The sequence below is a fragment of the Doryrhamphus excisus genome, linkage group LG3 (assembly GCF_037039965.1).
Source record: "Doryrhamphus excisus strain RoL-2023G ecotype Guam linkage group LG3, RoL_Dexc_Guam_v1.1, whole genome shotgun sequence".
Lineage (NCBI taxonomy): Eukaryota > Metazoa > Chordata > Actinopteri > Syngnathiformes > Syngnathidae > Doryrhamphus > Doryrhamphus excisus.
The window spans coordinates 5,753,897-5,780,680 of NC_136359.1; the positions used below are offsets into that span (position 1 = coordinate 5,753,897).

The 26,784-nt window shown below is 40.5% G+C and overlaps 2 protein-coding genes across 2 annotated transcripts in view; both read left to right on the forward strand.

The window, feature by feature from the left end:
• The window catches only part of hip1rb (huntingtin interacting protein 1 related b), a 29,896-nt gene extending 14,342 nt beyond the window's left edge, over nucleotides 1-15,554 (forward strand). Inside the window, exons 8-31 of the mRNA XM_058071010.2 lie at nucleotides 159-299; nucleotides 591-648; nucleotides 1,053-1,128; nucleotides 1,196-1,410; nucleotides 1,619-1,691; nucleotides 1,945-2,128; nucleotides 2,200-2,288; nucleotides 2,863-2,979; nucleotides 3,059-3,160; nucleotides 3,238-3,432; nucleotides 4,739-4,886; nucleotides 5,439-5,525; nucleotides 5,623-5,730; nucleotides 7,252-7,388; nucleotides 7,463-7,573; nucleotides 7,650-7,708; nucleotides 7,987-8,017; nucleotides 8,100-8,162; nucleotides 8,238-8,338; nucleotides 8,438-8,543; nucleotides 9,610-9,733; nucleotides 9,887-9,948; nucleotides 12,303-12,524; nucleotides 14,678-15,554. Of these exons, the coding sequence (XP_057926993.2) occupies nucleotides 159-299; nucleotides 591-648; nucleotides 1,053-1,128; nucleotides 1,196-1,410; nucleotides 1,619-1,691; nucleotides 1,945-2,128; nucleotides 2,200-2,288; nucleotides 2,863-2,979; nucleotides 3,059-3,160; nucleotides 3,238-3,432; nucleotides 4,739-4,886; nucleotides 5,439-5,525; nucleotides 5,623-5,730; nucleotides 7,252-7,388; nucleotides 7,463-7,573; nucleotides 7,650-7,708; nucleotides 7,987-8,017; nucleotides 8,100-8,162; nucleotides 8,238-8,338; nucleotides 8,438-8,543; nucleotides 9,610-9,733; nucleotides 9,887-9,948; nucleotides 12,303-12,524; nucleotides 14,678-14,686 (2,618 nt within the window). The 3' untranslated portion in view covers nucleotides 14,687-15,554. The remainder of the gene's footprint in view (nucleotides 1-158; nucleotides 300-590; nucleotides 649-1,052; nucleotides 1,129-1,195; nucleotides 1,411-1,618; nucleotides 1,692-1,944; nucleotides 2,129-2,199; nucleotides 2,289-2,862; nucleotides 2,980-3,058; nucleotides 3,161-3,237; nucleotides 3,433-4,738; nucleotides 4,887-5,438; nucleotides 5,526-5,622; nucleotides 5,731-7,251; nucleotides 7,389-7,462; nucleotides 7,574-7,649; nucleotides 7,709-7,986; nucleotides 8,018-8,099; nucleotides 8,163-8,237; nucleotides 8,339-8,437; nucleotides 8,544-9,609; nucleotides 9,734-9,886; nucleotides 9,949-12,302; nucleotides 12,525-14,677) is intronic.
• A 560-nt stretch (nucleotides 15,555-16,114) lies between these two features.
• LOC131127835 (RILP-like protein 1) lies at nucleotides 16,115-26,556 on the forward strand. The gene is made up of 8 exons (XM_058070116.2): nucleotides 16,115-16,592; nucleotides 17,410-17,560; nucleotides 18,631-18,749; nucleotides 19,781-20,053; nucleotides 20,130-20,309; nucleotides 22,287-22,438; nucleotides 25,943-26,053; nucleotides 26,125-26,556. The coding sequence occupies exons 1-8, from the start codon at nucleotides 16,314-16,316 to the stop codon at nucleotides 26,216-26,218; spliced, it is 1,359 nt and encodes a 452-aa protein (XP_057926099.2). The 5' UTR covers nucleotides 16,115-16,313; the 3' UTR covers nucleotides 26,219-26,556.
• Nucleotides 26,557-26,784: the final 228 nt, after the last annotated feature.

Sequence of the window (26,784 nt, forward strand, 5' to 3'; positions counted from 1 at the left end):
GATCCCCACCTATTTGCTCATCCCGATAATCTTTCCTCCGCTTCCAATCTTAAATAGCAAGTGGCTTCCCCCAACTCTTAGGTGTGCCATAACCTTTGTGACGTGCGAGTACTACACATCGTATATGACATAGTACATGCTCTGCGCTCTGTCCCCAGTACTCCGACAGCTCAACTCGTCCATCGCCATCTCCACGCTGACGTCAGGCCAGTGTCGCCTGTCGCCGCTCATCCAGGTCATCCAGGACTGCAGCCAACTCTACCACTTCATGGTCAAGCTGCTGTTCAAGCTGCACGCCTGTGAGAAAAGCACCCACCTCACACTTTCAGTCATCACTGTTGTTGTTTATCCTGGACCAAGAAACCACTTGGAAAAGACGTGCTTCATTATGGAGAGTCATCACACCACAAGATATGATTGGCTTGGTCCACAACCCTCATGCTTGTAATTCAGCATATGCTTAATCATTGCTGACACATGCACCTACCACTCCCCCCATACACACATTTGGCCTATTTTACGCCAAATCGCATTCTCAGAACTGAGCCTTTTGTCAGCAAATGTACCAAGTATCATTTTGTGGATTCCAGGTCTCCCTGCTGACACGTTGCAAGGACACCGGGATCGTTTCCGGGACCAGTTCCAGAGGTACGTGTACTGTAGCTTCAGCACGTCCTCAAAAGGGCTACAAAGTGGTGTCAAGTGACGCCATCAAAGAAAGTGTGACACACAACCCGCCATGGACCATTACGCCTCACCCTTCACAACCTTTTTTGAGTCTTCACGTTCTCTCATCGGCAAGAAAATTGTAGGCGACGGGCCTCCCACTTGGTCCCATGAGCACAGTTCTGGTGGGATTTTGGTGAGGAGGGAACGGGGGCACAGCGTCAAAGTTTTCGCATACAGGAAATAACAACCTTTCACCAATTATCACCTGCTTCCAGTTAGCACCTTGTATTCTTTGCGCTTTAGGTAAATAAACAGCCAGGCTGGGATTGGAGCATTTTATAGTCTTAGAAATCCAACAAGGTCTTTCTTCTTCTGTCCCACAGCCTGAAGACCTTCTTCAACAGAGCCAGAGAAATGTACTACTTCAAGAGGCTCATCCAGATTCCCAGACTACCTGACGTGAGTCGCAGCAGCATGCTGTAACTGGCTTATTTTTCTTCCAATCAACTGTCGGTGTCCTCCTCAGTCGCCCCCAAACTTCCTGCACGCGGCCTCACTGGCCAAGCACGTCAAGCCCGTGGTGGTCATCGGGGACGAAGACGACGGGGAAGACGACGACGATGACGCCGAGCCGCTCATCGACATCAGCGACTCCATCAGCTCGCAGACGCAGGCCGCCGTGTCGCAGCCAGACATATTCGATCAGACGTTCGGGCCGCCCAACGGGGGCTTTGACGACAGGTATTGAAGCGTCACTTCCTGTCTGCTGCTGTTGATGCATCGTCTAAGGGTGTTTGAGATTGCACACATGGTGACGTCATAAAAATGCATAGTTGTAGAACACTATTCTATTTTTAGAATATGTAAAAAAAAGTCCTTGATGTTGCTAGTTTCTCTGACTGATTGATTGATTGAACAAATGACAAATGTGTTTGTTGCGGACCACCAGAGACCTCCAGATAGAGAGCCTGAAACGGGACTTGGAGCTGCTGAGAGCAGAGCTGGAGAGGGTGAAAGCAGAGGTGAGGAATGGTGACGATGACGAGGCATTCTGTGTGCACAGGAATCTGGGACACCTGTTGGGCGGGTGCAAATGCTCTTCCTCATACGTGGAATGTGGGCCAACGATGAGTGCATCCAACTCGTGTGTCATACTTCCTCCTCCCGCATTACACATTGCGTCCTCATTGATCGTGTCAGAAGTGGTCAAGCTTGCACTACATCATGTGATGGTGATGTCATGATGCACTCACACCCTTCTTTGTCCTCCCCAAGGCCCAGCGTTACATCACGCAGCTCAAATCGCAGATTAACAGCCTGGAGGCGGAGCTGGAGGAGCAGCGGGCGCAGAAGCAACGCGCGCTGGTGGAGAACGAGCAGCTTCGAATGGCGCTGGAGGCCGCTCGCCGCCGGAACGTGGAGCATGACAGCCTGCAGAGCACCTTCATGGAGGCAGAGCGTAAGATGGTGGAGCAGTCGCCACGCGATGGAGTGGTCTCCTTCTCATGCCTCTCATGCGTTTGTGTGCAGAAAGGGCTCTGGCCACTGAGCAGCGTTACAATAAGCTGAAAGAGAAGCACACCGAGCTGGTGGCCAGCCATGCTGAACTTCTTCGGAAGGTAGAAACGAGACCCATTCACGTACACGGAAAGCACCACGAACATGGCATGGAGTACTTTCTGTACTTAATGCTACCTCCTTAATGCATTTTAGCCATTTTCCTCATTTTAAATTTACAGTATAGTGGAACCATGTTAGCGTCGTCAATTTCCCCTTGGTTTGCATGCATTCTCCGGTTAGCATCTTGGACCTATTATGCGCATTTTTGCATGTCAAAGTATAATTGTGAAACTATAAATAAAAACATTTTTGTCCTTCTAGACAAATTTATTTGATGTACTTGATTTCTTATGGGGAAAAATATATTTGGTTAACATGCATTTTGGTTAGAGTTTAACCTTTTTGGAAAATGAATGACTCTAACCAAGGTTCCACTGTACCTGCATAGAGTGAAGCACTTTCTGGTCTATCTAGTCAGGTGGTAGGCTGCAAACTGTTAGCATTTTATCTTGTTCACGCTTGTCTAAATGCAAATATGTACATGATATGATGTAGGAACATGAAAGGACTGTACTTTTAGGACTTGGAGCTATCTAGCTAGGTGTGCTTTGTTTATTTACCGTTTGCTTCCAGAGTGCAGACACCGTGAAGATGCTGTCGGCCACCCAGCAGACTCAGGAGGAAGTGGAGAGGACCAAGCAGCAGTTGTCCTTTGAGGTGGATCGGATCAGGCAGGAATCCGACATGAAGGTCGGTGGTAGTTTTTTATTGTGGTATCTCAAAACCCCAAACCGCAGAGCGGGTGCTTGATCGGAACGTTGTATTGTAGCTAGAGGAGCAGAAGTTTGAGATGGAGAAGCTGAGGAGGGAGCTGGCAGAAAAGATGGCGGAAATAACACGCATCAACGCCTCCCTGCAGAGCAGCGAGCAGGTAAGCGCGTGTAAGCTGTGATTGTAAGCGCCTCGTCGCTGTGTGCCGTTTCACACTCCTCGATCTCTCTGTTGCAGAGTTCGGTGCAGATGAACAGCTCCATGACGGCTCTGCAGGCGGAGAAGGAGCGTCTGATGCGCTCGGTGAGCGAGAAGGAGGCGGAGCTGTCGTCGGTGCGCCAGAGCGCGCAGCTGCAGCAGTCCACTGTTCAGCAGGAGCGAGATAAGAGCGGCAGGGAGCTCAGCGAACTGCAGGCAAAACTCAAAGAGAAGGTTGGTGGCGACAGTGGAGCTCACAATTGAGATCCCCCCCCGTAAAAATCCCTGATACTTTAATGGCCACAGAAGTCCATCAGCAGAGTCAGTGGGGTCCGTAGGTGCGTCACTATATTATACTCAGCTGTAAGAAAAACTACTGTCATAATCTGTGTACAGGGGAACAGGTACAGGAGTTATATACACGTGCGTCATCATTATAATCATGCATCCTCCTCATCTGCAAAGAGCGACTGCAGTGAGAAGATTAAAATGAACAAAGCATTATTAGAGCCCTGTAGACATGACAAAACACGACTATAGTCACATTTATACACTCTTTATTTACAACATATTGCGCAACTGCAGGTTCTTGAGACACATGCTAACTCGCACAGTAGAGAGCTAGCGACCTAAACGGTAGCCTTCAAGTTATTTCCTTTCAACTTAAAAAGCCAAAAACTTACCACTTCCACACGGATAGAGAGGATAACGGATAGTGAGAAGATATTTAAGGAAGCTCATCCAGCGCGACGGGGTGGTTTTGGGAGAAACAGAAAATTGGTGACGTCACACGCCGAGGGGATGCTGAGAGCCGGCGTTTGAGCCACGAGGACCAACTCTGTCAAGCGGTACTTGATGGGATTTCATTTTCCCTCTCGGCTTGAGCTGTTGGACTTTGGGCAAGGTTCCAGACCCAAGGATTGGACTGAGAAGTGGATGCGCGTCCGTGAGTGGAACTGCGGCTTTCACCTCTGTTTTGAGGACAAGCACTGACTCTTCGGGGAACTTTGGGACACTTTTGGGGTGGGGGGTAAACTTTCGGGATTAATTTGGTGTTTCATGGTTATCTTTGTTGGCGGGTGGGAGTTAGTTAGTTAGGTTGGGAGGGGATGATGATGCGGGGTTTGGTTTGGAGTGATTAAACTGCCGTGGTCGTGGCAACCAAGTATTTTCGACAGTTTCCTTTTTTTTCTTACAGCTGATATCCGCTCTCCCCGCGACCTTCTTGTTTGTAGCCTCGTTACCTCTATAGGAGGGCGCGATCGTTACAACTTTAACCCTCATAATATGCCTCTCACAGCCGCCAAATACATTTTCAAGTAATTTTAAACAGTTTTACACAACTTTTTTTTTCTTAACGCCATCCAGCGTCTTTATTTAAGTCACTATTAAAAACCACAAATAGCTGGGATTCTACTGAATTTAATGACAGATGTTTCAGGTTTGGTGCTCCTAAAGGGGCTCTGGGGGGACCTCTTACTGTTGGAAGGCCTTTTGGACATTGTGGCCATTGAGGACTCAAGAGTGTGTTTGCTTGCAGGCCAGACAAGAGGAGCTGCTGAAGCAAAAGCTTCTGGACGAGCAGTTTGCGTTACTTCAAGGTACGGTGGCAGAAGCGGAGAACATCATTCAAGACGCTGTAGCCAAGCTGGACGATCCTCTCCACATCCAATGCACCAGCTCCCCAGGTCGCACCTTTGCTCTTAAAGGAAAACTGCACCCATCATCCACAATCCTTTTGTGAGACATAAACATATCTGTGTGTTCTAAAGATATACAAACAGATAAAGAGGGCGGTAATTAATGCATGCAAATCCTGCTATTAAAACCGCTCCAATAAGGTTTTATATCAAAGAATATTTATGTAGCATTACATTTCAGTCATAATTGTGAGTGTGTGGTGAAGTTAGCCGCTGTGGCGCTATGTCAGTAACGTATTTCTTTGGCATAATAATGTTAACAACCATAATAAAAGCAATGGCGCTGTATCTTTAATATGTAGGTCATATTATATATAAATGGGGCGTTGGTCACTGTTTTGTGAGCTTTTTCAGACGACTTTATAGGCGGAATAGGTGTGTCCCATGACCTGCATTCTTAGATCTCTATATATATATATATATATCTTCAGAAAGTACAGCAAAGAAAAAGACGTGTGTTCATGTCTCACATCTAAATTGTAAATGATGGGCAAAATTCCGCTCAAAAGTTTGAACTGGTTGTTGCTTTTTCCAACACAGATTACCTAATAAGTCGAGCAGAGGCAACATTGGGCTCCATCGATAAAGTGAAAAAAGGCCATACGGATTATGTGAGGAACATGAACGGTACATTTCCTGCTTGTAGTACTCGCACAACTACGTACCACTCCTATTAATAGTAATTAGTGACTGTGTGTGACTAATGTTGTGTTGTCGTATTTAGACGCTGGAGGGCTGCTGAGGTCGCTGACCCAGTTTTCTCACTCTGCTGCTGACACCATCATCAACGGCAGCGCTACGGCACACATGGCGCCCACTGATCATGCAGATCGTAAGATACAACATGTTTATATGTCCCATAATACAGGGAATACAATCTGCTCCTTTTTATACTGTAGAAAACATTCATTTTCTACCGCTTTTCCTCACGAGGGTTGCGGGGGTGCTGGAGCCTATCCCAGCTCTCTTCGGAGTACAGCCTGGACTGGTGGCCAGCCAATCACAGGGCACATATAGACAAACAACCATTCACACTCACATTCATACCTATGGACAATTTGGAGTGGGCAATTAACCTAGCATGTTTTTGGAATGTGGGAAGAAACCTGAGTACCAGGAGGGAACCCACACATGCACGGGGAGAACATGCAAACTCCACACAGAGATGGCCGAGGGTTGAATTGAACCCCGGACTACACTCGACCGCCGTGTAGCCCCACTGTAGAAAACAAAGAAAATATATTTAAATGGCTCAACTTCAGAGTTTTAGATAGGTACAATACTCCCAAAAACATGATGCATTTTTTAAATATTTAAAATATTAAATGTCGATGCAGATAGTATTCCAGAAATTGTAATATAATAAGTTTGTCAATTTCTGTACTTTCCAGAAAAATATCTTAATATTGTCAGGAAATATTTCAAATATTCTCATTGTTATTAACTGTTAGATGGCAGAAATACAAATAAAAACATGCTTTCTTTGTTAAACTAGAACCACAAAGTAGTCCCCCGTCCCAGAAAGCAGATCACACTAAATCAGGGGTCTCAAACACGCGGCCCGTGGGCCAAGTGTGGCCCGCAGGACACTAGTTTGAGGCCCCCGCCTTGATATGAAAGTTCAATGTTAGTGCGGCCCACGCAAGTTTGATATGGATGCTGTATGGTATCATGTACCCAGAAAAAATTATTACTTTTGATTAATGTTCATGTTAAAGGTTAAATAACTGTTAATAGTTATCCTCCCTATCCGTGTGGAAGTGGTACGATTTTGGCTATTTAAGTTTAAAGGAAATAACTTGAAGGCTACCGTTTAGGTCGCTAGCTCTCTAGTTTGCGAGTTAGCATGTGTCTCAAGACCCTGCAGTTGCGCAATATGTTGTAAATAAAAAGAGTATAAATGTGACTATAGTCGTGTTTTGTCATGTCTACAGGGCTCTAATAATGCTTTGTTCATTTTAATCTGAAAAAAATAATTTGTCTACCCACCAACTATATGTGGTTTCTTAAGTTTTTATTATTTGCCGTTTTATTATTATATTTATTTATTTATTTATTACTGATTGATTTTCTTTATTCTTGATTTGTTTATTTATTTTTCATTATATTTTGTGCAGAAAAATAAAAATTAAGGTATTTGAGAACAGTGGAATGTTTTATCAGAGCTTTTATTGTAGAAAATCGGAACCAAAGCACTGAAAAAGTTTGTATATTTTTCTGTTTTTAATAAATTTTTTGGAAAACCTGATGCGGCCCAGCCTTGCCCAGACCCTAGCTCCAGTGGCCCCCAGGTAAATCGAGTTTGAGACCCCTGCACTAAATGGACTGTTGTCTCTATTTGCGCCCCCTGCAGGCCTGACGGAGAACTGCAGAGGCTGTGCCACTGAGTGTCTGCAGTTCTTGAAGGAACTCAAGTCCAAGGGCACCCTCCAGAAGGCCGACCCGGCCTCCATTCAAGTCATCATCCACAAGATTCTTCGCTTGGGCCAGGCAAGCACCGATAATACCACTTCCTGTATCTACTGTAGGCGCCATCTTTACATCTCCTTGCGCTCAATGTGCAGGAGCTGCGACCAAAAAGCTTGGACGTGCGTCAGGAGGAGCTGGGAGATCTGGTTGACAGAGAAATGGCGGCGACGTCGGCAGCCATAGAGGAGGCTGTCCGCCGGATTGCTGTATGTTGTTGCTGTTATTGCCGTCCGTCGTGTTCATTTCCTGCCGCCAATTAATCTCTGCATGTTGTATTTGCAGGAAATGATGAACCAAGCCCGAAAAGACACGTCAGGAATCAAGCTGGAGGTCAATGAAAGGTTTGTGTCTTTCTGTGGGAGGTGCCATTTTTTTTTTTTTTTTTTTTTTTTTTTTTTACACACAAAGCCAATGGGCTGAACCACTAAAACAAAAAAGGTTTCAAAGTGGGGGCAGATTGATTTACAGGAACCAATTTGGGGGGTTTCCTGCTTACCCAGACTGGGATTCTGTAAAAAGGCAAAGTCCATTGATTTTGCTTGGCGGTGGCTTAGTTAGTTAGGTGACTTAGTTTGTTTTGTTATAAATTTTTTATGATAGGTCCTTTTTTCCTTTGCAGAATCCTGTACAGCTGCACAGACCTTATGGAGGTACCGTGTGGTTTTACTTTTTTTTTCCGCCTGGCCCATTTTCTCGTTTCTCATCTTCAGCGTGTTGTTCTTGTGCGTGTAGGCCATCCGCATGTTGGTCATCTCCTCCACCGACCTGCAGAAAGAGATAGTGGAGAGCGGGAGGGTGAGTTGTCCTCCTGTACATCAATGAAAAGCACGCACACACAGAGAGAGAGATCATAAAATGTCGTTTTTGCAGGGTGCAGCCTCCATTAAGGAGTTCTATGCCCGGAACTCTCGCTGGACCGAGGGCCTCATCTCTGCTGCCAAGGCTGTGGGATGGGGGGCCACTGAGATGGTGTAAGTTAGTCGTTGTATGCTTTTGCTTTTTTTTTTTTTTTTAATTCCAATGCAAAGAGGAGTGAGTTGTGTGTCCCCGGCCCCCATTGATGCCAACAGGAACTCCGCTGACAAAGTGGTGCTACACACCGGCAAATACGAAGAGCTGATCGTTTGCTCTCACGAGATCGCTGCCAGCACAGCACAACTGGTCGCCGCATCAAAGGTAATGTCATCCATTTCCCAAAGTTGCTGGGTCTAAACCAGGGGTCTCAAACTCAATTTACCTGGGGGCCACTGGAGCTAGGGTCTGGGCAAGGCTGGGCCGCATCAGGTTTTCCAAAAAAAAAAAAAAAACGCATTTATTAAAAACAGAAAAATATACAAACTTTGGTTTGGTGCTTTGGTGCCGATTTTCTACAATAAAAGCTCTGATAAAACATTCCACTGTTCTCAAATATCTTAATTTTTATTTTTCTGCACAAAATAAGATGAAAAATAAATAAACAAATCAAGAATAAAGAAAATCAATTAATCAGTAATAAATAAATAATAATAATAAAACGGCAAATAATAAAAACGTAAGAAACCACATATAGTTGGTGGGTAGACAAATTATTTTTTTCAGATTAAAATGAACAAAGCATTATTAGAGCCCTGTAGACATGACAAAACACGACTATAGTCACATTTATACTCTTTTTATTTACAACATATTGCGCAACTGCAGGGTCTTGAGACACATGCTAACTCGCAAACTAGAGAGCTAGCGACCTAAACAGTAGCCTTCAAGTTATTTCCTTTAAACTTAAATAGCCAAAACTTACCACTTCCACACGGATAGGGAGGATAACTATTAACAGTTATTTAACCTTTAACATGAACATTAATCAAACGTAATAATTTTTTCTGGGTACATGATACCATACAGCATCCATATCAAACTTGCGCGGGCCGCACTAACATTAAACCTTCATATCAAGGCGGGGGCCTCAAACTAGTGTCCTGCGGGCCACATTTGGCCCACGGGCCGTGTGTTTGAGACCCCTGGTCTAAACAAAGCGTGGCAGGTTTATCTACCTCTGTGTGCGCTTTAAAATGCTGCCACAAACTTAAAAAAAAAATCATTCTTTTGGTACTATATACCATGTCTATATAGCTCTAGGACACAATATGTTGCGTGCCTTGAAAAATCAGTCAAAATCATCAAAAATGGCTGAGTTGCTTTAAGAAAATGTTTTCTCTCTCCAATTATGGCCTGTTTCCAATTGTTTTGTATGTCATGAATGCAGGTGAAAGCCGACCGTCACAGCAAGAGGCTGACGACGCTCCAGCAGGCTTCTCGTCTCGTCAATGAGAAGGCAGCCAACGTGGTGGCCTCCACCCGCACGGGCCAGGACAACATGGAGGAGAAGGGTACGTATCAATGGAGTGTATATTGGAGTATGCGTATTCTTCTATGAGCATACAGTAGATATAGGAGTATATGTATTCTGCTATGAGCATACAGTAGATATTGCAGTGTGCAAGCGTGGCTTTGTGAATGATGCAATTCTTGTTGATGTGCAGATACCATGGACTTCTCTGGAATGTCGCTCATCAAATTGAAAAAGGAAGAAATGGAGTCGCAGGTAATGTTTGGACATGACATACAGTGAAGAAAATAAGTATTTGAACACCCTGCTATTTTGCTATTTCTCCCACTTAGAAATCATGGAGGGGTCTGAAATTTTCATCGTAGGTGCATGTCCACTGTGAGAGAGATAAACTAAAAAGAAAAATCCAGAAATCACAATGCATGATTTTTTAACAATTTATTTGTGTGATACAGCTGCAAATAAGTATTTGAACACCTGAGAAAATGAATGTTAATATTTGGTACAGTAGCCTTTGTTTGCTATTACAGAGGTCAAACGTTTCCTGTAGTTTTTCACCAGGTTTGCACACACTGCAGGAGGGATCTTGGCCCACTCCTCCACACAGATCTTCTCTAGATCAGTCAGGTTTCTGGGCTGTCGCTGAGAAACACGGAGTTTGAGCTCCCTCCAAAGATTTTCGATTGGGTTCAGGTCTGGAGACTGGCTGGGCCATGCTAGAACCTTGATATGCTTCTTACGGAGCCACTCCTTGGTTTTCCTGGCTGTGTGCTTCGGGTCGTTGTCGTGTTGGAAGACCCAGCCACGACCCATCTTCAATGCTCTGACAGAGGGAAGGAGGTTGTTCCCCAAAATCTCACAATACACGGCCCCAGTCATCCTCTCTTTAATGCAGTGCACTCGTCCTGTCCCATGTGCAGAAAAACACCCCCAAAGCATGATGCTACCACCCCCATGCTTCACAGTAGGGATGGTGTTCTTCGGATTGTACTCTTCATTCTTCTTCCTCCAAACACGCTTATTGGAATTATGACCAAAAAGTTCTATTTTGGTCTCATCTGACCATAAAACTTTCTCCCATGACTCCTCTGTATCATCCAAATGGTCATATGCAAACTTAAGACGGGCCTTGACATGTGCTGGTTTAAGCAGGGGAACCTTTCGTGCCATGCATGATTTCACATCATGACGTCTTAGTGTATTACCTACAGTAACCTTGGAAACGGTGGTCCCAGCTCTTTTCAGGTCATTGACCAAGTCCTGTCGTGTAGTTCTGGGCTGATTCCTCACCTTTCTTAGAATCATTGAGACCCCACGAGGTGATATCTTGCATGGGGCTCCACTCCGATTGAGATTGACCGTCATGTTTAGCTTCTTCCATTTTCTAATGATAGCTCCAACAGTGGACCTTTTTTCACCAAGCTGCTTGGTAATTGCTCCGTAGCCCTTTCCAGCCTTGTGGAGGTGTACAATTTTGTCTCTGGTGTCTTTGGACAGCTCTTTGGTCTTCGCCATGTTACAAGTTAAAGTCTTACTGATTGTATGGGGTGGACAGGTGTCTTTATGCAGCTAACGACCTCAAACAGGTGCATCTGATTCAGGATGATACATGGAGTGCAGGTGGACTTCTAATGGGCAGACTAACAGGTCTTTCAGGGTCAGAATTCTAGATGATACACAGGTGTTCAAATACTTATTTGCAGCTGTATCACACAAATAAATTGTTAAAAAATCATGCATTGTGATTTCTGGATTTTTCTTTTTAGTTTATCTCTCTCACAGTGGACATGCACCTACGATGAAAATTTCAGACCCCTCCATGATTTCTAAGTGGGAGAAATAGCAAAATAGCAGGGTGTTCAAATACTTATTTTCTTCACTGTATAACTCACTTTTTTTATAGGTCTTTTTATTTATAATGGACTTTTCCTTTTAGGTGTGTTTTTTCCAGTTAAATATTATATTATATATTGTACAGTAACTTTCAGTTGTATTTTTCATTTGACATTCATTTGAAAAGTGCTATTTCAATAAAATGTATTATTTATGATTATTATTTCTTAATATTTTGATTTTAAAAGGCGGACTTTTATGTAATTGTAAATAATGTAAAAAAAATTCTCATTTATTCACAATTAAAAAAATCATTGATTATAACTATTGTAAATAAATAAAAAATTGTAAAAAATTAGTTATTTTATTTTATAAAAAATACAAAATAAGTAAATGATTTTTATTTATGGTATTTGATGTACTTGGAATAATAATTGTATAATTATATTTAATACAATTCAATTGAATGTTATAATAAATATTAAAATAGTATTCTTAAAATATTTTTTTAGATTTATATTACCTACTTTTTATTTCATTTTAAAATTAAAATTTTCTGTTAATATTTTTAGAAAGCAGAAGTCAAGTAGCACGACAAAGCCTAATTTGAAAAGGAAACGGCAGACGTTTCCTTGGAAAGGCAGCATAGAAGTCAGAGAGATGGATTTGGGACAAAACACGCAAGACAAGTTTCTGAATCTGCCCTTAATGTACCAACCGCCTGGAAATGGAATATCAGTGGACCCTGCTAACATTTCCCGGCCGTGCACCCTCAGGTGAAGGTTCTGGAGTTGGAATCTCAGCTGGAGAACGAGCGTTTACGTTTGGGCGAGCTGAGGAAGCAGCACTACACCCTGGCCGGGGTCCCCCTGGACCAGATCTCCGATGGGAACGGCGAAGCCACCTCTCTGGTCTCCATGTCACCAAAGTTTACCAAGCCGGCGCTTATGAAGAAGCCAGCGCTGGCCCAGAAACCCAACGTCCTCCTGAAAAGTCCAGTAAGTCTAACACCAGCTAGACTGTTGCCATGACGACCTTGCATCACCAACTTTTGTGGGCTGTTCAACAATTGTTCACATTCTTTCACCTCACCAAATTGGTAATAGTCAGAAATAAACTCATATACATTTCAACAAAAGCAATATGTTTTTAAGTCAAATATCTTCTATATGACATGAGCGCTTTGCAGTTTTTAAAGATCTACTTAAAAAAATGATACTCATATATCCGCTATTTGATATGTTCTGTCGTTTTCAAACATCTACTGCAAAAATGCTAGCCAAAGATCCTCTCGTGCTGCTACTCCAAGATCCTTAGTCCAAGATCTACTCCAAAGATGCTAGTCAAAGATTCTCCATGACAGGAGCATTTTGTCGTTTTCAAATATCCACCCATCCATTTTCTACACCGCTTTTCCTATTTACTGCCAAAATGCTTGTCAAAGATCCTCTAGCGCTGCTGTTTTTAAAAATTCATTCATAATTTTTTACCGCTTATCCTCACGAGGGTCGCGGGGTTGCTGGAGCCTATCCCAGCTGTCTTTGAGCGAGAGGCGGGGTACACCCTGGACTGGTCGCCAGCCAATCACAGGGCACATATAGACAAACAACCATTCACACTCACATTCATACCTATGGACAATTTGGAATGGCCAATTAACCTAGCATGTTTTTGGAATGTGGGAGGAAACCGGAGTACCCGGAGAAAACCCACGCATGCACAGGGAGAACATGCAAACTCCACACAGAGATGGCCAAAGGTGGAATTGAACTTGGGTCTCCTAGCTGTGAGGTCTATGCACTAAACGCTCATCCGCTGTGCAGCCTGTTTTTAAAGATCTACTGTAAAAATGCTTTTTTTCTGCACCAGGAGCGCTTTGCCATCATAAAGACCTTGACCTTAAAGACCTGCTACAAAAAAATTCTACTCAAAGATCCTCTATACATCGTTTTAAAGTTCTACTTCAAAAGAGAGCAGCGCCATGTTGTTTTTAAGGATTTAACTGCAAAAAACGCAAGGGATTTGCTACAAAAGGCCAGTCAAAGATTGTCAAAATGACAGGAACACTCATGTGCAAAACATAACTCATCTGCTGGTCCAGTTGATACCCCTGGACCAGCCAGGACCCGTCATGTTGTGTTAGTGCTGGCTAGCATCTGTAAGCATGCCCCTGCATTCCCACAGTGCTTTATCAGTAAGTTCCACCCAACACTAGGGGGAGCCCTGGGGTAAACTCTACTGTGTGCGGTGAGACCATGACTTAATTATGGGTTAAACTGTGTCTCAAACTCAATTTACCTGGGGGCCACTGGAGCTAGGGTCTGGACAAGGCTGGGCCGCATCAGGTTTTCAAAAAAATAAAAATAAACGCATTTATTAAAAACAAAAATATACAAACTTTTTCAGTGCTTTGGTTCCGATTTTCTACAATAAAAGCTGTGATAAAACATTCCACTGTTCTCAAATATTTTAATTTTAATTTTTCTGCACAAAATAAGATGAAAAATAAATAAACAAATCAAGAATAAATAAAATCAATCAGTAATAAATAAATATAATAATAATAATAATAATAATAAAACGGCAAATAATAAAAAACTTAAGAAACCACATATAGTTGGTGGGTAGACAAATAATTTTTTTCAGATTAAAATGAACAAAGCATTATTAGAGCCCTGTAGACATGACAAAACACAACTATAGTCACATTTATACTCTTTTTATTTACAACATATTGCGCAACTGCAGGGTCTTGAGACACATGCTAACTCGCAAACTAGAGAGCTAGCGACCTAAACGGTAGCCTTCAAGTTATTTCCTTTAAACTTAAATAGCCAAAAACTTACCACTTCCACACGGATAGGGAGGATAACTATTAACAGTTATTTAACCTTTAACATGAACATTAATCAAACGTAATAATTTTTTCTGGGTACATGATACCATAGAGCATCCATATAAAACTTGCGCGGGCCGCACTAAAATTAAACTTTCATATCAAGGCGGGGGCCTCAAACTAGTGTCCTGTGGGCCGCATTTGGGCCGCGGGCCGCGTGTTTGAGACCCCTGCTTTAAACACTCACATCCACATTTAATCTGCAGTTATATTTGGGTGACTTCTGTAATAACTTTGTATTTTTGTGTGTTGCAGTTTAAATAAAACGGCACCAGAGGAAGTGAAGCCGGGGATGCCTTCGGAAAAGAGTAACATTTAATTTGCTTGCTGACAATCCTGCATGTTCTATTTTCCTTCTTTCTCCAAGTGGCATCTTTTTCACTTAAGGCTGGATGTCTTTTTTTTTTTTTTTTTTTTTTTTACACTATTCCTTGGTGCCTATAGACGCTGTTACGTTTATTTTAGCATTTGAGAACGGGGAGGAGATGCCGTGTGTTCCAATTTTTAGGCACCGATCCTGCTTTTAAGATTTTATGATGTTGTACTTTAACGACCTTGAGCGATTTTAGCATTAGAAAGGACGCTAGGAAATGACATCATGTTCCGATCATATTCGACATATACCTCCTGCATTGCCTTCACGATGAATACTGTATCGTCTTCTTTGCAAAACAGTACACTGTTGCCTCGGACTTGGAATGTACTGCACTGATGCATTTATGATTCATAGTAATAATTATAATAATAATACACGTTGTACAGCAATCATGCCAACAGCTTCTCTTGAATGTCTCACTGGATGCTACACGGCAAAACACACACATAGAGTGAGTCAGATGTAGTTGTCCTTTTATTTATCAAGACTTCTTTTTAGGATGAATGTAAAGATGCAGGGTGGATCTGTACAATAATATGAAGGTTTCTCTTTGTCTTTGGGAGTTTTTCCTCACAGGGTAGCTCATAATAATTAGAATAATAATAATAATTGCATCTTTTTAATGTCTTCTGTTCCTTCCCCTTCTCTTTATACGCTGCAATCTAGTTGGATATATATTTTAGTAAAGGCAGTGGTGTTTCTTCCTTGTATGAAGTGTAAATGTCAAATTAAATAAATGTTTAATGTAATACCTTTTTTGCACGACTGTTTTTTTTTATTTTTCTGAAGTTATTCCCTATAAATGAAAAGATGTGGAAGTATTAAAACATTTTTTGGGCTACAAATGTAATAATAATAATACATTTTATTTGTATAGCGCTTTTCAAAATACTCAGACACTTTACAGAAGAATGGAGTTGAATAAAGCAAGTAAACAGAGTAGAAGACACCAAAATACAACATTCATTGGTTAATACACAGTTAAAACATGAGTAAAAGCGGAGCGGGGCACAGCAGTCAGATATAAATATATAAGATAGATAGATATAAATGTACTGCGAATGTGACAATATTCGGACATGCGCAGTAGTCTCTTCAGCCAGCACGGTGGGGGCTGCTACCTTCAAGAACTGTTGGACAGAAGGTCACTTCTCTTCAAACGTAACATAAAAGCATGAAACATTTGCTTCGTTGGCATGCATAATATAAGTAACTGCTTCTTTATTAGAGTAAAGGTGCTGTTATTTAAGTATCACAAGGCAACTTTGGAAACGTGTAAAATTACAGCTGCGGTTTCAACAATTTACTACGAGCTTTGACGAGACTCCTGAACGCAGCACCTAAAGTTGAACCTGTCAACAAGAAGTAGTTCTCCTGTCAACAAAAAAAGTTCTCAAGTACTTAATGGCGTCTTATAGCTCGCTTTTTCTTTAAAATGTGAGTGAAAATATCCGAGGAAGACGCAGGTGAAAACCACAGGTGGTAATCGTACCGCGGACACACAACATTAAGGTAATGTCGGCGTTGGATAGGCCAGCGAAAGAGCTGACGGTGTTGGACGTGTATGACATCGCGGCAGTGCTAGCTCAGGAGTTCGAGCGGACCATCGACAGGTTCGGCTGCGAGTCCCTGGTCGGTGTGGTGCCGAAGGTGGTGCGTGTTCTGGAGCTGCTGGAGAAGCTGGTGAGCCACGGGGCCGCCGGGCAGGAGGCCGACGACGAGCTGCAGAGGGAGTTGCTCCGTCTGCGGCAGGAGCGCAGCGACAGGCACGCTCACGAAAGGAAGCACCACCAGGTGGGTGACGGTAGCCGCCCACGGCCCCGTTGTCGATTTAATAGTGCTTTAAAGGAAGAAAGTGAATGTATTGTATCATTGTTTAAAATTTAATAAAAATAGTTTTGAGTTAATTTGTTTTTTTAAACTATTATGTCGCCGATCTACCTAGCTAACACTATCTGCGCATGCTCAAGATGTTCACAAGACTTCGATAAATCGTTTGAAAAGTGACACATTTAGAATATTGCCTTCATCCAACACACTTTAACTTTTAAGAAACGTAAAACCGTATATTTAATAATGTAACTTAATAATTTAATTGTTAAATTTATCACTGTTCACCATGCTAGCACTTTGCCGCCAGCTAGCTATTTTATGACAAATTAGCAACCAGAAACAGACTATAAATATTACAGCGCCACCTATGGTAGTGGAGGTCACTTCGGCCAACATTTACTTGTGCTCATGGCTTTCTATTGTCTGTAAATGTCACTTGTTTTATTTGTCATATGTAGAAAATGTTTGCAGTATTTTGGCTGTAGATAGACACAGGTAAACAAACAACTCTAACGTGTCCATAGGTGACATGCTTTAGTGTTGTAAGTACACACAGAAGGCCTGGAGCTGTGAGCAAAAGAGCATTAGACGCTATAAAAGGCTATAGCAACACGTGGGAGCAGAAATATCCTATGCTATTCTACACACCATATATTGATTTTGTTCGTAGTACACGCAGACGCCATATGAAAGCCAAATAGGAGGCTGACATGCAACATTGTTGCATTTGTAGCCATACATTGTTGGTTTTGTGTTTTGTGGTGTTTGCGATGTTTAGGAGTTGGAGCAGGTGGAGGATGTGTGGCGGGCAGAGGTGCAGGAGCTTCTCTCGCAGGTCGCTCGGCTTCAGGCGGAGAACAAGAAGCTTGTGGTGAGCCTCTCGTTCGGTGAAGCTCTGGTGACTGAGGAAGACGTGGAGAGGCACGAGGGTGGGCATAAATATCATTCATTCATTCATTCATTCATTTTCTACCGCTTTTTCCTCACCGTTGATGAAATGTTTTACATGACACAACATAGAGCTCCTACTGATTAGCTTATGTTAGCTTATGTTTGCACGTTGACAACCGAAACACAGCACTCATGCGGCGAACTAAACTGACATTATTTTCCTCGTAATATACTGTACACGTTTATTCTTGGAAAATTGCATTCTTTTTCTCGTTAGAATACAAGTTAATATTTTGACTTTATTTTTGTAAAATTACAGCAGTTTTTAAAATTTCTGTTGGTTTTCTCATTTTTACTATTTTATTGTTTTTTTCAATTTTATTTCTCATAATGTCTTTATATATTTACCTTATTCCAATAATTTCATAATTTTTTTCCCAACCAAGTTTTCTGAAAACTACAACTTTTTTGTATTTTTTCACAAGATTTTGACATTAAATAATGTTTTTTTTTTCTTTGGAATTTCAACTTTATGGTACTAAAAGGATGGTATTTTTTCTCATAATTTTACGACATTATTCTCGTAAAATTCTGACTTTTTCTCATTAGATTCCAACTATTTTTATTTTTATTTATTCATTTATTTTGAGTTTTCTTGTTCAACTAAATTTTTCAAATGTGCCACGGGCTAATAAAAAAACAGCTACCAGCCACAACTGGCACCCGGGCCACAGTTTGGACATCCCTGCTTTATGGTACTGTCCCCTGAGAAGAGGTACTGTAATGAAAAAGCTTGCGAGACACCATAACATATCTTTGTCCCTTCTCCAGCTCCAGACGCACGTTGAAAACCAAAACACAAGCTATGAGCTAGCAGAGGGGGCTATTTTTGAACAGCAGAATGTAGCTCCTGGGTGACACACTAAGCTATATTTACAGCGCACACACACACATTGCTTGTAAACGTGTCACGTACAACATAACGCCTCACTCAGCAAATGTCCTCCATATTGTTTTGGACTTGGGTCCAGAAATGTTTGGACACTGTCCTTGCTAGAGTCTTAATAGAACGTCTTGGATCAACAACACAATATTTTGGTCCCCACAGGGACGTCGGAGGAGGAAAGGAAAATGACGAAGAACCTGAAAGACTTGGTGGACAAACAGCGGGATGAAATCCGGGCTAAAGACCACGAGCTGATCCTGAAAAATGACGACATCGAGGCGGTGAGCGTCCGTCGCTTTACTACGACTTGTCTGTCTCCTCAATGAACCGCATCTCCCCCAGTGTCGGCATCACTCATGCGACGAGACCACGACCATGCATGACACAATTATCTTGCGCCACTTATTTTGCTAGCTATTTAGACAATAATTGCTGCGTGTTGACTCGTTTTCATTTTCCAGACCTTTTCCAGCAAGGGCCACTTTTTTTGTGACTTTTTTCGTGGAAATTTCTGTTATATTCTGTAATATTTTTGTAATATTTTTGTAATATTTTTGTAATATTTTTGCTTTTTGTAATATTATGACTATATTCTCACAATATTTTGATTTTATTCCCATAATATTCTAACTTTTTTCCCAACTAAATTTATTTTGTTTTGTTTTTCCTACTATTATGACTTAAAAAAAAATGCATTTTGTCTATAATATTTCAACTCTACGCTACTAAACTGACATTATTTTCCTTGTAATATACTGTACACGTTTATTCTCAGAAAATTGCATTCTTTTTCTCGTTAGAATACAAATTAATATTTTGACTTTATTTTTGTAAAATTACAGCAGTTTTTTAAATTTCTGTTGTTTTTCTCATTTTTACTATTTTGTTTTTTTTTTCAATTTTATTTCTTGTAATGTCTTTATATATTGACCTTATTCCAATCATTTTATAATTTTTTCCCAACCAAGTTTTCTGAAAATTACAACTTTTTTTTGTATGTTTCTTGTAATATTTTGACATTAAATAATGTTTTTTTTTCTTTGGTATTTCAACTTTATGGTACTAAAAGGATTTTTCCTCATAATTTTACTACATTATTTTCGTAAAATTCAGACTTTTTCTCATTAGATTCCAACTATTTTTGTTTTTATTTATTCATTTATTTATTTTATTTTCTTGTTCAACTATATTTTTCAAATGTGCCACGGGCCACAGTTTGGACATCCCTGCTTTATGGCATTGTCCCTTGAGAAGAGGTTCTGTCATGAAAAAGCTTGCGAGACACCATGACATATCTTTGTCCCTTCTCCAGCTCCAGACGCAGCAGCATCGCCTGATCAGGATCAACCAGGATCTGCGTCACAGGTTGGGTGTGATGGAGGCGCAGAGCAAGGCGGTCATGCAGCAGCGGGCCCAGCTGGAAGCGGCGGCGCAGGCCCGTCAGCAGGAGATGCTCGCACTGCAGGTGGAGGCGAGGCGTCTGAGGACGGAGCTGCGAGAGTGGGAGCTGGAGAGAGAAGTGGTGAAGATGGAGAAGAGCTGCTTTTCCTCCACGTGCGCCTCGACCTGGTCTCCATCGCCACGGGTGAGAGTCAGACAAGATGGTGGATCGTGAGCAAACCCGATCACGTGATGATGTTGCTTTTGTGACACCTGTTTAGTCGACCAACGTGGCGCCGTCCGACGACGCGGTGAAGTCGAGTTCGGTGTGGGCGGAGTGTGGAGGAGATGCTGGTTGCTTGGAAATTCACCACAGTTCCTCCTCCATCATGAGCTCACCCGGGGCAGAAAGAAATGGCGGCACGAGTGACCGAGAGGACGATGTGTCGGCGCTGCTGCTGGTAAAACACTGCAGAAAAGACACTACATTAGGTACACCACACTTTTTACAGCGAGGGCCACATAGGGAAAAATTAAAAGATGCAACTTTGCCCATTTCTACATTCTTCTTAAATAATCTTTGTAAATTTATCAATTTCCTTTTTGTAATACTGTGATTTTATTCCCATAATATTTACACATTATTGTCATGATATTATAACATTTTATAACGACCTCATTTTCCAAAAATTACAATTTATTTTTTGTTTCTCATAATATGATGAATTTTAGAAATATTTACATTCTGTGTAACTAAAAGGGCTTCATAATGTTATGAGTAATAATGTTATCTGTTTTCTTTACATTTTCCAAATATTTCAACTTTATTCTGAAATAATCTTTGTACATTTTATTTTTTTAATATTATGATTTCATCCCCATAATATTTTGACTTTTTCCCATAATATTCTTTCTCCCCAACGCAATTTTCAAAAAAATGACTTTGTTTGTTTGTCATATTCCGGCCAATGTATTTTTTCTTGAATAATTCAACTCTATACTACTAAAATGATATTATTTGTCCTCATTAAGTCATGAGTTCATTCTCATTTTTTGTTAGAGCTTTTTTCTCTTTAAAAGTACTGCGGAATTTCCCATTTCTGCTAGTTTTTGTTTTTTTACATTTTCCAAATATTTCAACTTTATTCTGAAATAATCTTTGTACATTTTATTTTTGTAATATTATGATTTCATCCTTGTAATATTTTGACATTATCCCATAATATTGTAACTCTCCCCAATGCAATTTTCCAAAAAATGACAACTTTGTTTGTTTGTCATATTCCGGCCAATGTATTTTTTCTTGAATAATTCAAATCTATACGACTAAAATAACATTATTTGTCTTCATTATGTCATGAGTTCATTCTCATAAAATTTTGACTTTTTTCTTGTTAGAGCTTTTTTCTCTTATTATTAAATTTTATTTTTTAAAAATACTGCGGAATTTCCAATTTCTGCTTGTTTTTGTTTGCTTGTTTTTTACATTTTCCAAATATTTCAACTTTATTCTGAAATAATCTTTGTACATTTTATTTTTGTAATATTATGATTTCATCCCTGTAATATTTTGACATTATCCCATAATATTCTAACCCTCCCAAATGCAATTTTCCAAAAAATGACAACTTAGTTTATTTGTCATATTCCAGCCAATGTATTTTTTCTTGAATAATTCAAATCTACACGACTAAAATTACATTATTTGTCCTCATTATGTCATGAGTTCATTCTCATAAAATTTTGACTCTTTTCTTGTTAGAGCTTTTTTCTCTTAATATTTTTACATTATTATTATATTTTATTTTTAAAAAATACTGCAGAATTTCCCATTTCTGCTTGTTTTTGTTTGTTTGTTTTTTACATTTTCCAAATATTTCAACTTTATTCTGAAATAATCTTTGTACATTTTATTTTTGTAATATTATGATTTTTACATTATCCCATAATATTCTAACTCTCCCCAATGCAGTTTTCCAAAAAATGACTTTGTTTGTTTGTCATATTCCGGCCAATAGAGCTTTTTTCTCTTAATATTTTTACATTATTATTATATTCTATTTTTTAAAATACTGCTGAATTTCCCATTTCTGCTTGTTTTTTTGTTTTTTTCCAAATATTACAACTTTCTTCTGAAATAATTTATTTTTTTTATTCCCATATTACACATTTTCCCTACCCAATTTTCCCAAACTGACAACTTTAGCAGATTTATTGCACGACGGGCTCATTTCCTGCAATTCTCTCAGCCCTGAAGGAGAGGTAGTCAGTCTGAATGAACAGCAGCAATAACATGACAATAAAAGATGACTTCATGGCTGTGTCAAAACATGTTAGTCAACCAATTACCGGCAGAAATGCAACGCTGGTGACTCTCATTTGAGCTGCTTATTATGACATGACAAAAGGAAGATGTTGAGTGTGTGTATTGTGGGCAGGCGGAGGCCGAGGGGGAGACCGGCAGCCTGGAGGAGGAGTCGGACCGAGCTCCTTGCTTCACCCTGCAGGAGCTCCGTGATGTCCTGTACGAGAGAAATGAACTCAAGTCTCAAGTGTTCCTCCTGCAGGAAGAACTGGCCTATTATAAAAGGTACCAAGTACCTTTTTCAACTACAGTCGTCCCTTGTTTACTGTGCTTAATTGGTTCAATTGGTACATGACTGCAATAAGTGAATTTCTGCCAAATGGGGATCAATGTTAAGAAATGAATATTGTTGGAGTTATGGCCTAAAAAACAGTCTACCACAGGGGTCGCATCAGGTTTTCCCCCCCCAAAAAAACCCCAAAAAACGCATTTATTAAAAACAAATTTTTTTTAAAAACTTCGCTTTGGTTTTTTCTACAAGAAAAGCTCTGATAAAACATTCCACTGTTCTCAAAAATCTTACTTTTTATTTTTCTACACAAAATAAGATGAAAAATAAATAAACAAATCAAGAATAAAGAAAATCAATCAGTAATAAATAAATAAATATAATAATAATAATTAAACGGCAAATAATAAAAACTTAAGAAACCACATAGTTGGTGGGTAGACAAATTATTTTTTTCAGATTTCAGAATTTCAGAATGAACAAAGCATTATTAGAGCCCTGTAGACATGACAAAACACGACTATAGTCACATTTATACTTTTTTTTATTTACAACATATTGCGCAACTGCAGGGTCTTGAGACACATGCTAACTCGCAAACTAGAGAGCTAGCGACCTAAACGGTAGCCTTCAAGTTATTTCCTTTAAACTTAAATAGCCAAAAACTTACCACTTCCACACAGATAGGGAGGATAACTATTAAGTTATTTAACCTTTAACATGAACATTAATCAAACGTAATAATTTTTTCTGGGTACATGATACCATACAGCATCCATATCAAACTTGCGCGGGCCGCACTAACATTAAACTTTCATATCAAGGCGGGGGCCTCAAAATAGTGTCCTGCGGGCCAAATTTGGCCCATGGGCCATGTGTTTGAGACCCCTGGTCTACCATCTTCTAAATACAGTTATTATATATTATGTTATTAACATTATTAGAGCCCTCTAGACATAAAGTAACACCCCTACAACTTTACACTTGTATTGCCCAATACAGATATAATCAGAGAAAATAAGACATAATAGCATAAATAAAATAAAACATACTGTAGCTCACTTTTTAGTAGTTTTTTTTTCCCAACAGCATACTTCCTGTGGTGGCTACTGTCTCATCATTAGCCATGTATACATGGACCCAAATATTCCAATTGCATTCGGTTTATTTGCTCAAACGGAAAGAATGGAACCTTTGTATACGCCTCATTGCCAAAGAAAAGTGCCAATCCGAATGAATATATAATGGGAGGTATAATTGAGGTATCTTGTATCTTGTGCCCGCTCAAACGGAAAGTTGTCAGGGTGCGTTCTTCTTCATGGTGTTTTTCTTCTTCTGTTGTTTATTGGCGGTTGGCAAGCAGCTTTCGTGTGCATTAGCGCCATTTGTGAAACCCTTCTATACGCCATTCACAAGTCCAGTTTTATTCAAAAAGAAAATATATATCTATATAAAACATGTCCGGAGTTTAATTATAAAATATTAGCAAGATTGAATGTGATCTTTTCCTGTTTAAATTTATCCCGGGTGCGTTCTTTCAGCACATGCTCAGATATGACGTAACACGCAGATCCAGACGTTTTTCACTTTTAAAAATGGAGGCCAGCAATCGGCACTGGACTAAGCAAAGTTTGTTTTTGATTCAAACTAAACTTCAAGACTGGACAGACGAAAAACTGTCAATACGGAGTTATTCCAACAAGTGGAAGAAAAACTCGGGGAAGTCTGTATCACGTGATGTTAATGTTTACGTTTTACTATGAATGCCCCATTGACTATTCTGTTGGATTATAGCGCCGCATGTAGACAAGAGATTGGAATATTCCTTTCCATGTATACCATTGTTTTCGGAAAGGTCATTTGGAAAGATTCTATTCGGAAAGAGGAAAAATTCCTCATGTAAATGTGGCTAATGTGTTGTAATGGCGGCTTTAAATGGCTTTACACTTATATTAATCATTCATTCATTTTCTAACGCTTATCCTAACAAGGGTCGAGGGGGTGCTGGAGCCTATCCCAGCTGTCTTTGGACGAGAGGCGGGGTACACCCTGGACTGGTGGCCAGCCAATCACAGGGCACATATAGACAAACAACCATTCACACTCACATTCATACCTATGGACAATTTGGAGTCGCCAATTAACCTAGCATGTTTTTGGAATGTGGGAGGAAACCGGAGTACCCGGAGAAAACCCACGCATGCATGGGGAGAACATGCAAACGCCACACAGAGATGGCAGAGGGTGGAATTGAACTCGGGTCTCCTAGCTGAGAGATCTGGCGCTAACCACTCGACCGCCGTGCAGCTGAGTAACCGAGTCCTGTAAGACATAAGTAAAATTCCTACTTGTGTGTGTGTCACAGTGAAAGTGTTCCCTTAGTGGGGACCTTAGTGGCGGGTGGACAGATGTGTGGAGGACAGAAAGTGACGTCGGAGGTTTGAGCTGTGTTGCTGAGTGTGTGTCTCCAAGAAGCACTATTGTATGTTTTTTCCATAAGCACAGTAACTGTACTTATCCAACGTAACAGATCACATCAACAAGGTAGCATTAAGGAATGGGACAGAAGGACACAAATGTTAGCAACACTAGCATAGCACATGACATTTTAATAGCAACATCATGCTAGGTCGCTAAACAAAATGATAAACTTACAGCTCCCACGTCTGTAGCCGATTGGTAGATAGTTTTCGGTGCTCGAGGGTTTAGTTTAAGACAGGGGTCTCAAACATGCGGCCCGGGGGCCATATGTGGCCCGCAGGACACTAGTTTGAGGCCCCCGCCTTGATATGAAAGTTTAATGTTAGTGCGGCCCGCGCAAGTTTGATATGGATGCTGTATGGTATCATGTGCCCAGAAAAAATTATTACGTTTGATTAATGTTCATGTTAAAGGTTAAATAACTGTTAATAGTTATCCTCCCTATCCGTGTGGAAGTGGTAAGTTTTCGGCTTTTTAAGTTTAAAGGAAATAACTTGAACTACCGTTTAGGTCGCTCGCTCTCTAGTTTGCGAGTTAGCATGTGTCTCAAGACCCTGCAGTTGCGCAATATGTTGTAAATAAAAAGAGTATAAATGTGACTATAGTCGTGTTTTGTCATGTCTACAGGGCTCTAATAATGCTTTGTTCATTTTAATCTGAAAGAAATAATTTGTCTGCCCACCAACTATATGTGGTTTCTTAAGTTTTTATTATTTATTTTATTATTTTATTATTTTATTATTTTTATTTTTTATTATTTTATAGTTTTTTTAATTTTTTTGTTTTTAATAAATGCATTTTTTTGGGGGGGGGGAACCTGATGCGGCCCAGTCTCACCTAGACCCTAGCTCCTGTGGCCCCCAAGAAAATTGAGTTTGAGACCCCTGGTTTAAGATGTGTAGCGAAGCCTTTTTTTTTAACAAAATGGAGTGATTGATTATCTAGGCGATATGCGGCGTGGGACGGTGGATTAGTGTTTTATAACAACTCAACAGGAGTTTTGTTGTGCTCTCTTCAAGTGAGGAGTTTGAGGAGGATGCGCTTGTTGTTGGTGCTTCCTCATCTTCACCGTCGCCTCCTCCACCATGCGGCGCCTCCTCTGATCAGCCCGAATCGGGAATTCAACGCCTGTGAGTGTCACATGTTTTTATTCGATATATTACAACGTCACCTTAGCATGTTGATCATATCCCACCAACAGGATCTTCACTGCCATCATGCCCATGGTTGCCGCCGGTTTAATCGCAGACGATCCCACATTGTTGCCCATCCGGCGCCTTGTTTCTTTAGTATGACCTTCAAGTTAAATCATTCTCTTCAAATGTTTATTTTTACAAATGAATGTTTAATTGATATTTTAAGCAAATCTGTATTTATATTTCGGTGTTATGTCATGGTGACATCGTATGTTATCATTATGTCACCATTATGTCATCTTATCTGTTGCTATAGACGCGCTTCATGAACAGTAAGGGAGCTTTGTATAAGTATGCACTTGTTTTGTATTTTGAGCTCTTGGCTCTTAAATAAACAACGAAATGAAGCCAAATACCAAAACATGTGCAAGCAGGCGACACAATCACCTGTGAAATATTTGTTTAATGTCGTAATAAAGCCTTTTTTTCCATTTGTATGGTTTTGTCGTATCATATTTGCAATGGGAAAAGTACACTGGATTCAAATTCCTACCAAATCTGGATCAAATCTGGACACAGCTTCTCACTCTACATGAGCTCTTTGGGGTAAACAATCAAATCACATAATGTAACTGTTTATTATTTTCACAAATTATACTTCATATATATATATTTTAGGGATATTTTATCACACACAAAAAAAACAAAAATCAACAATTTGGTCT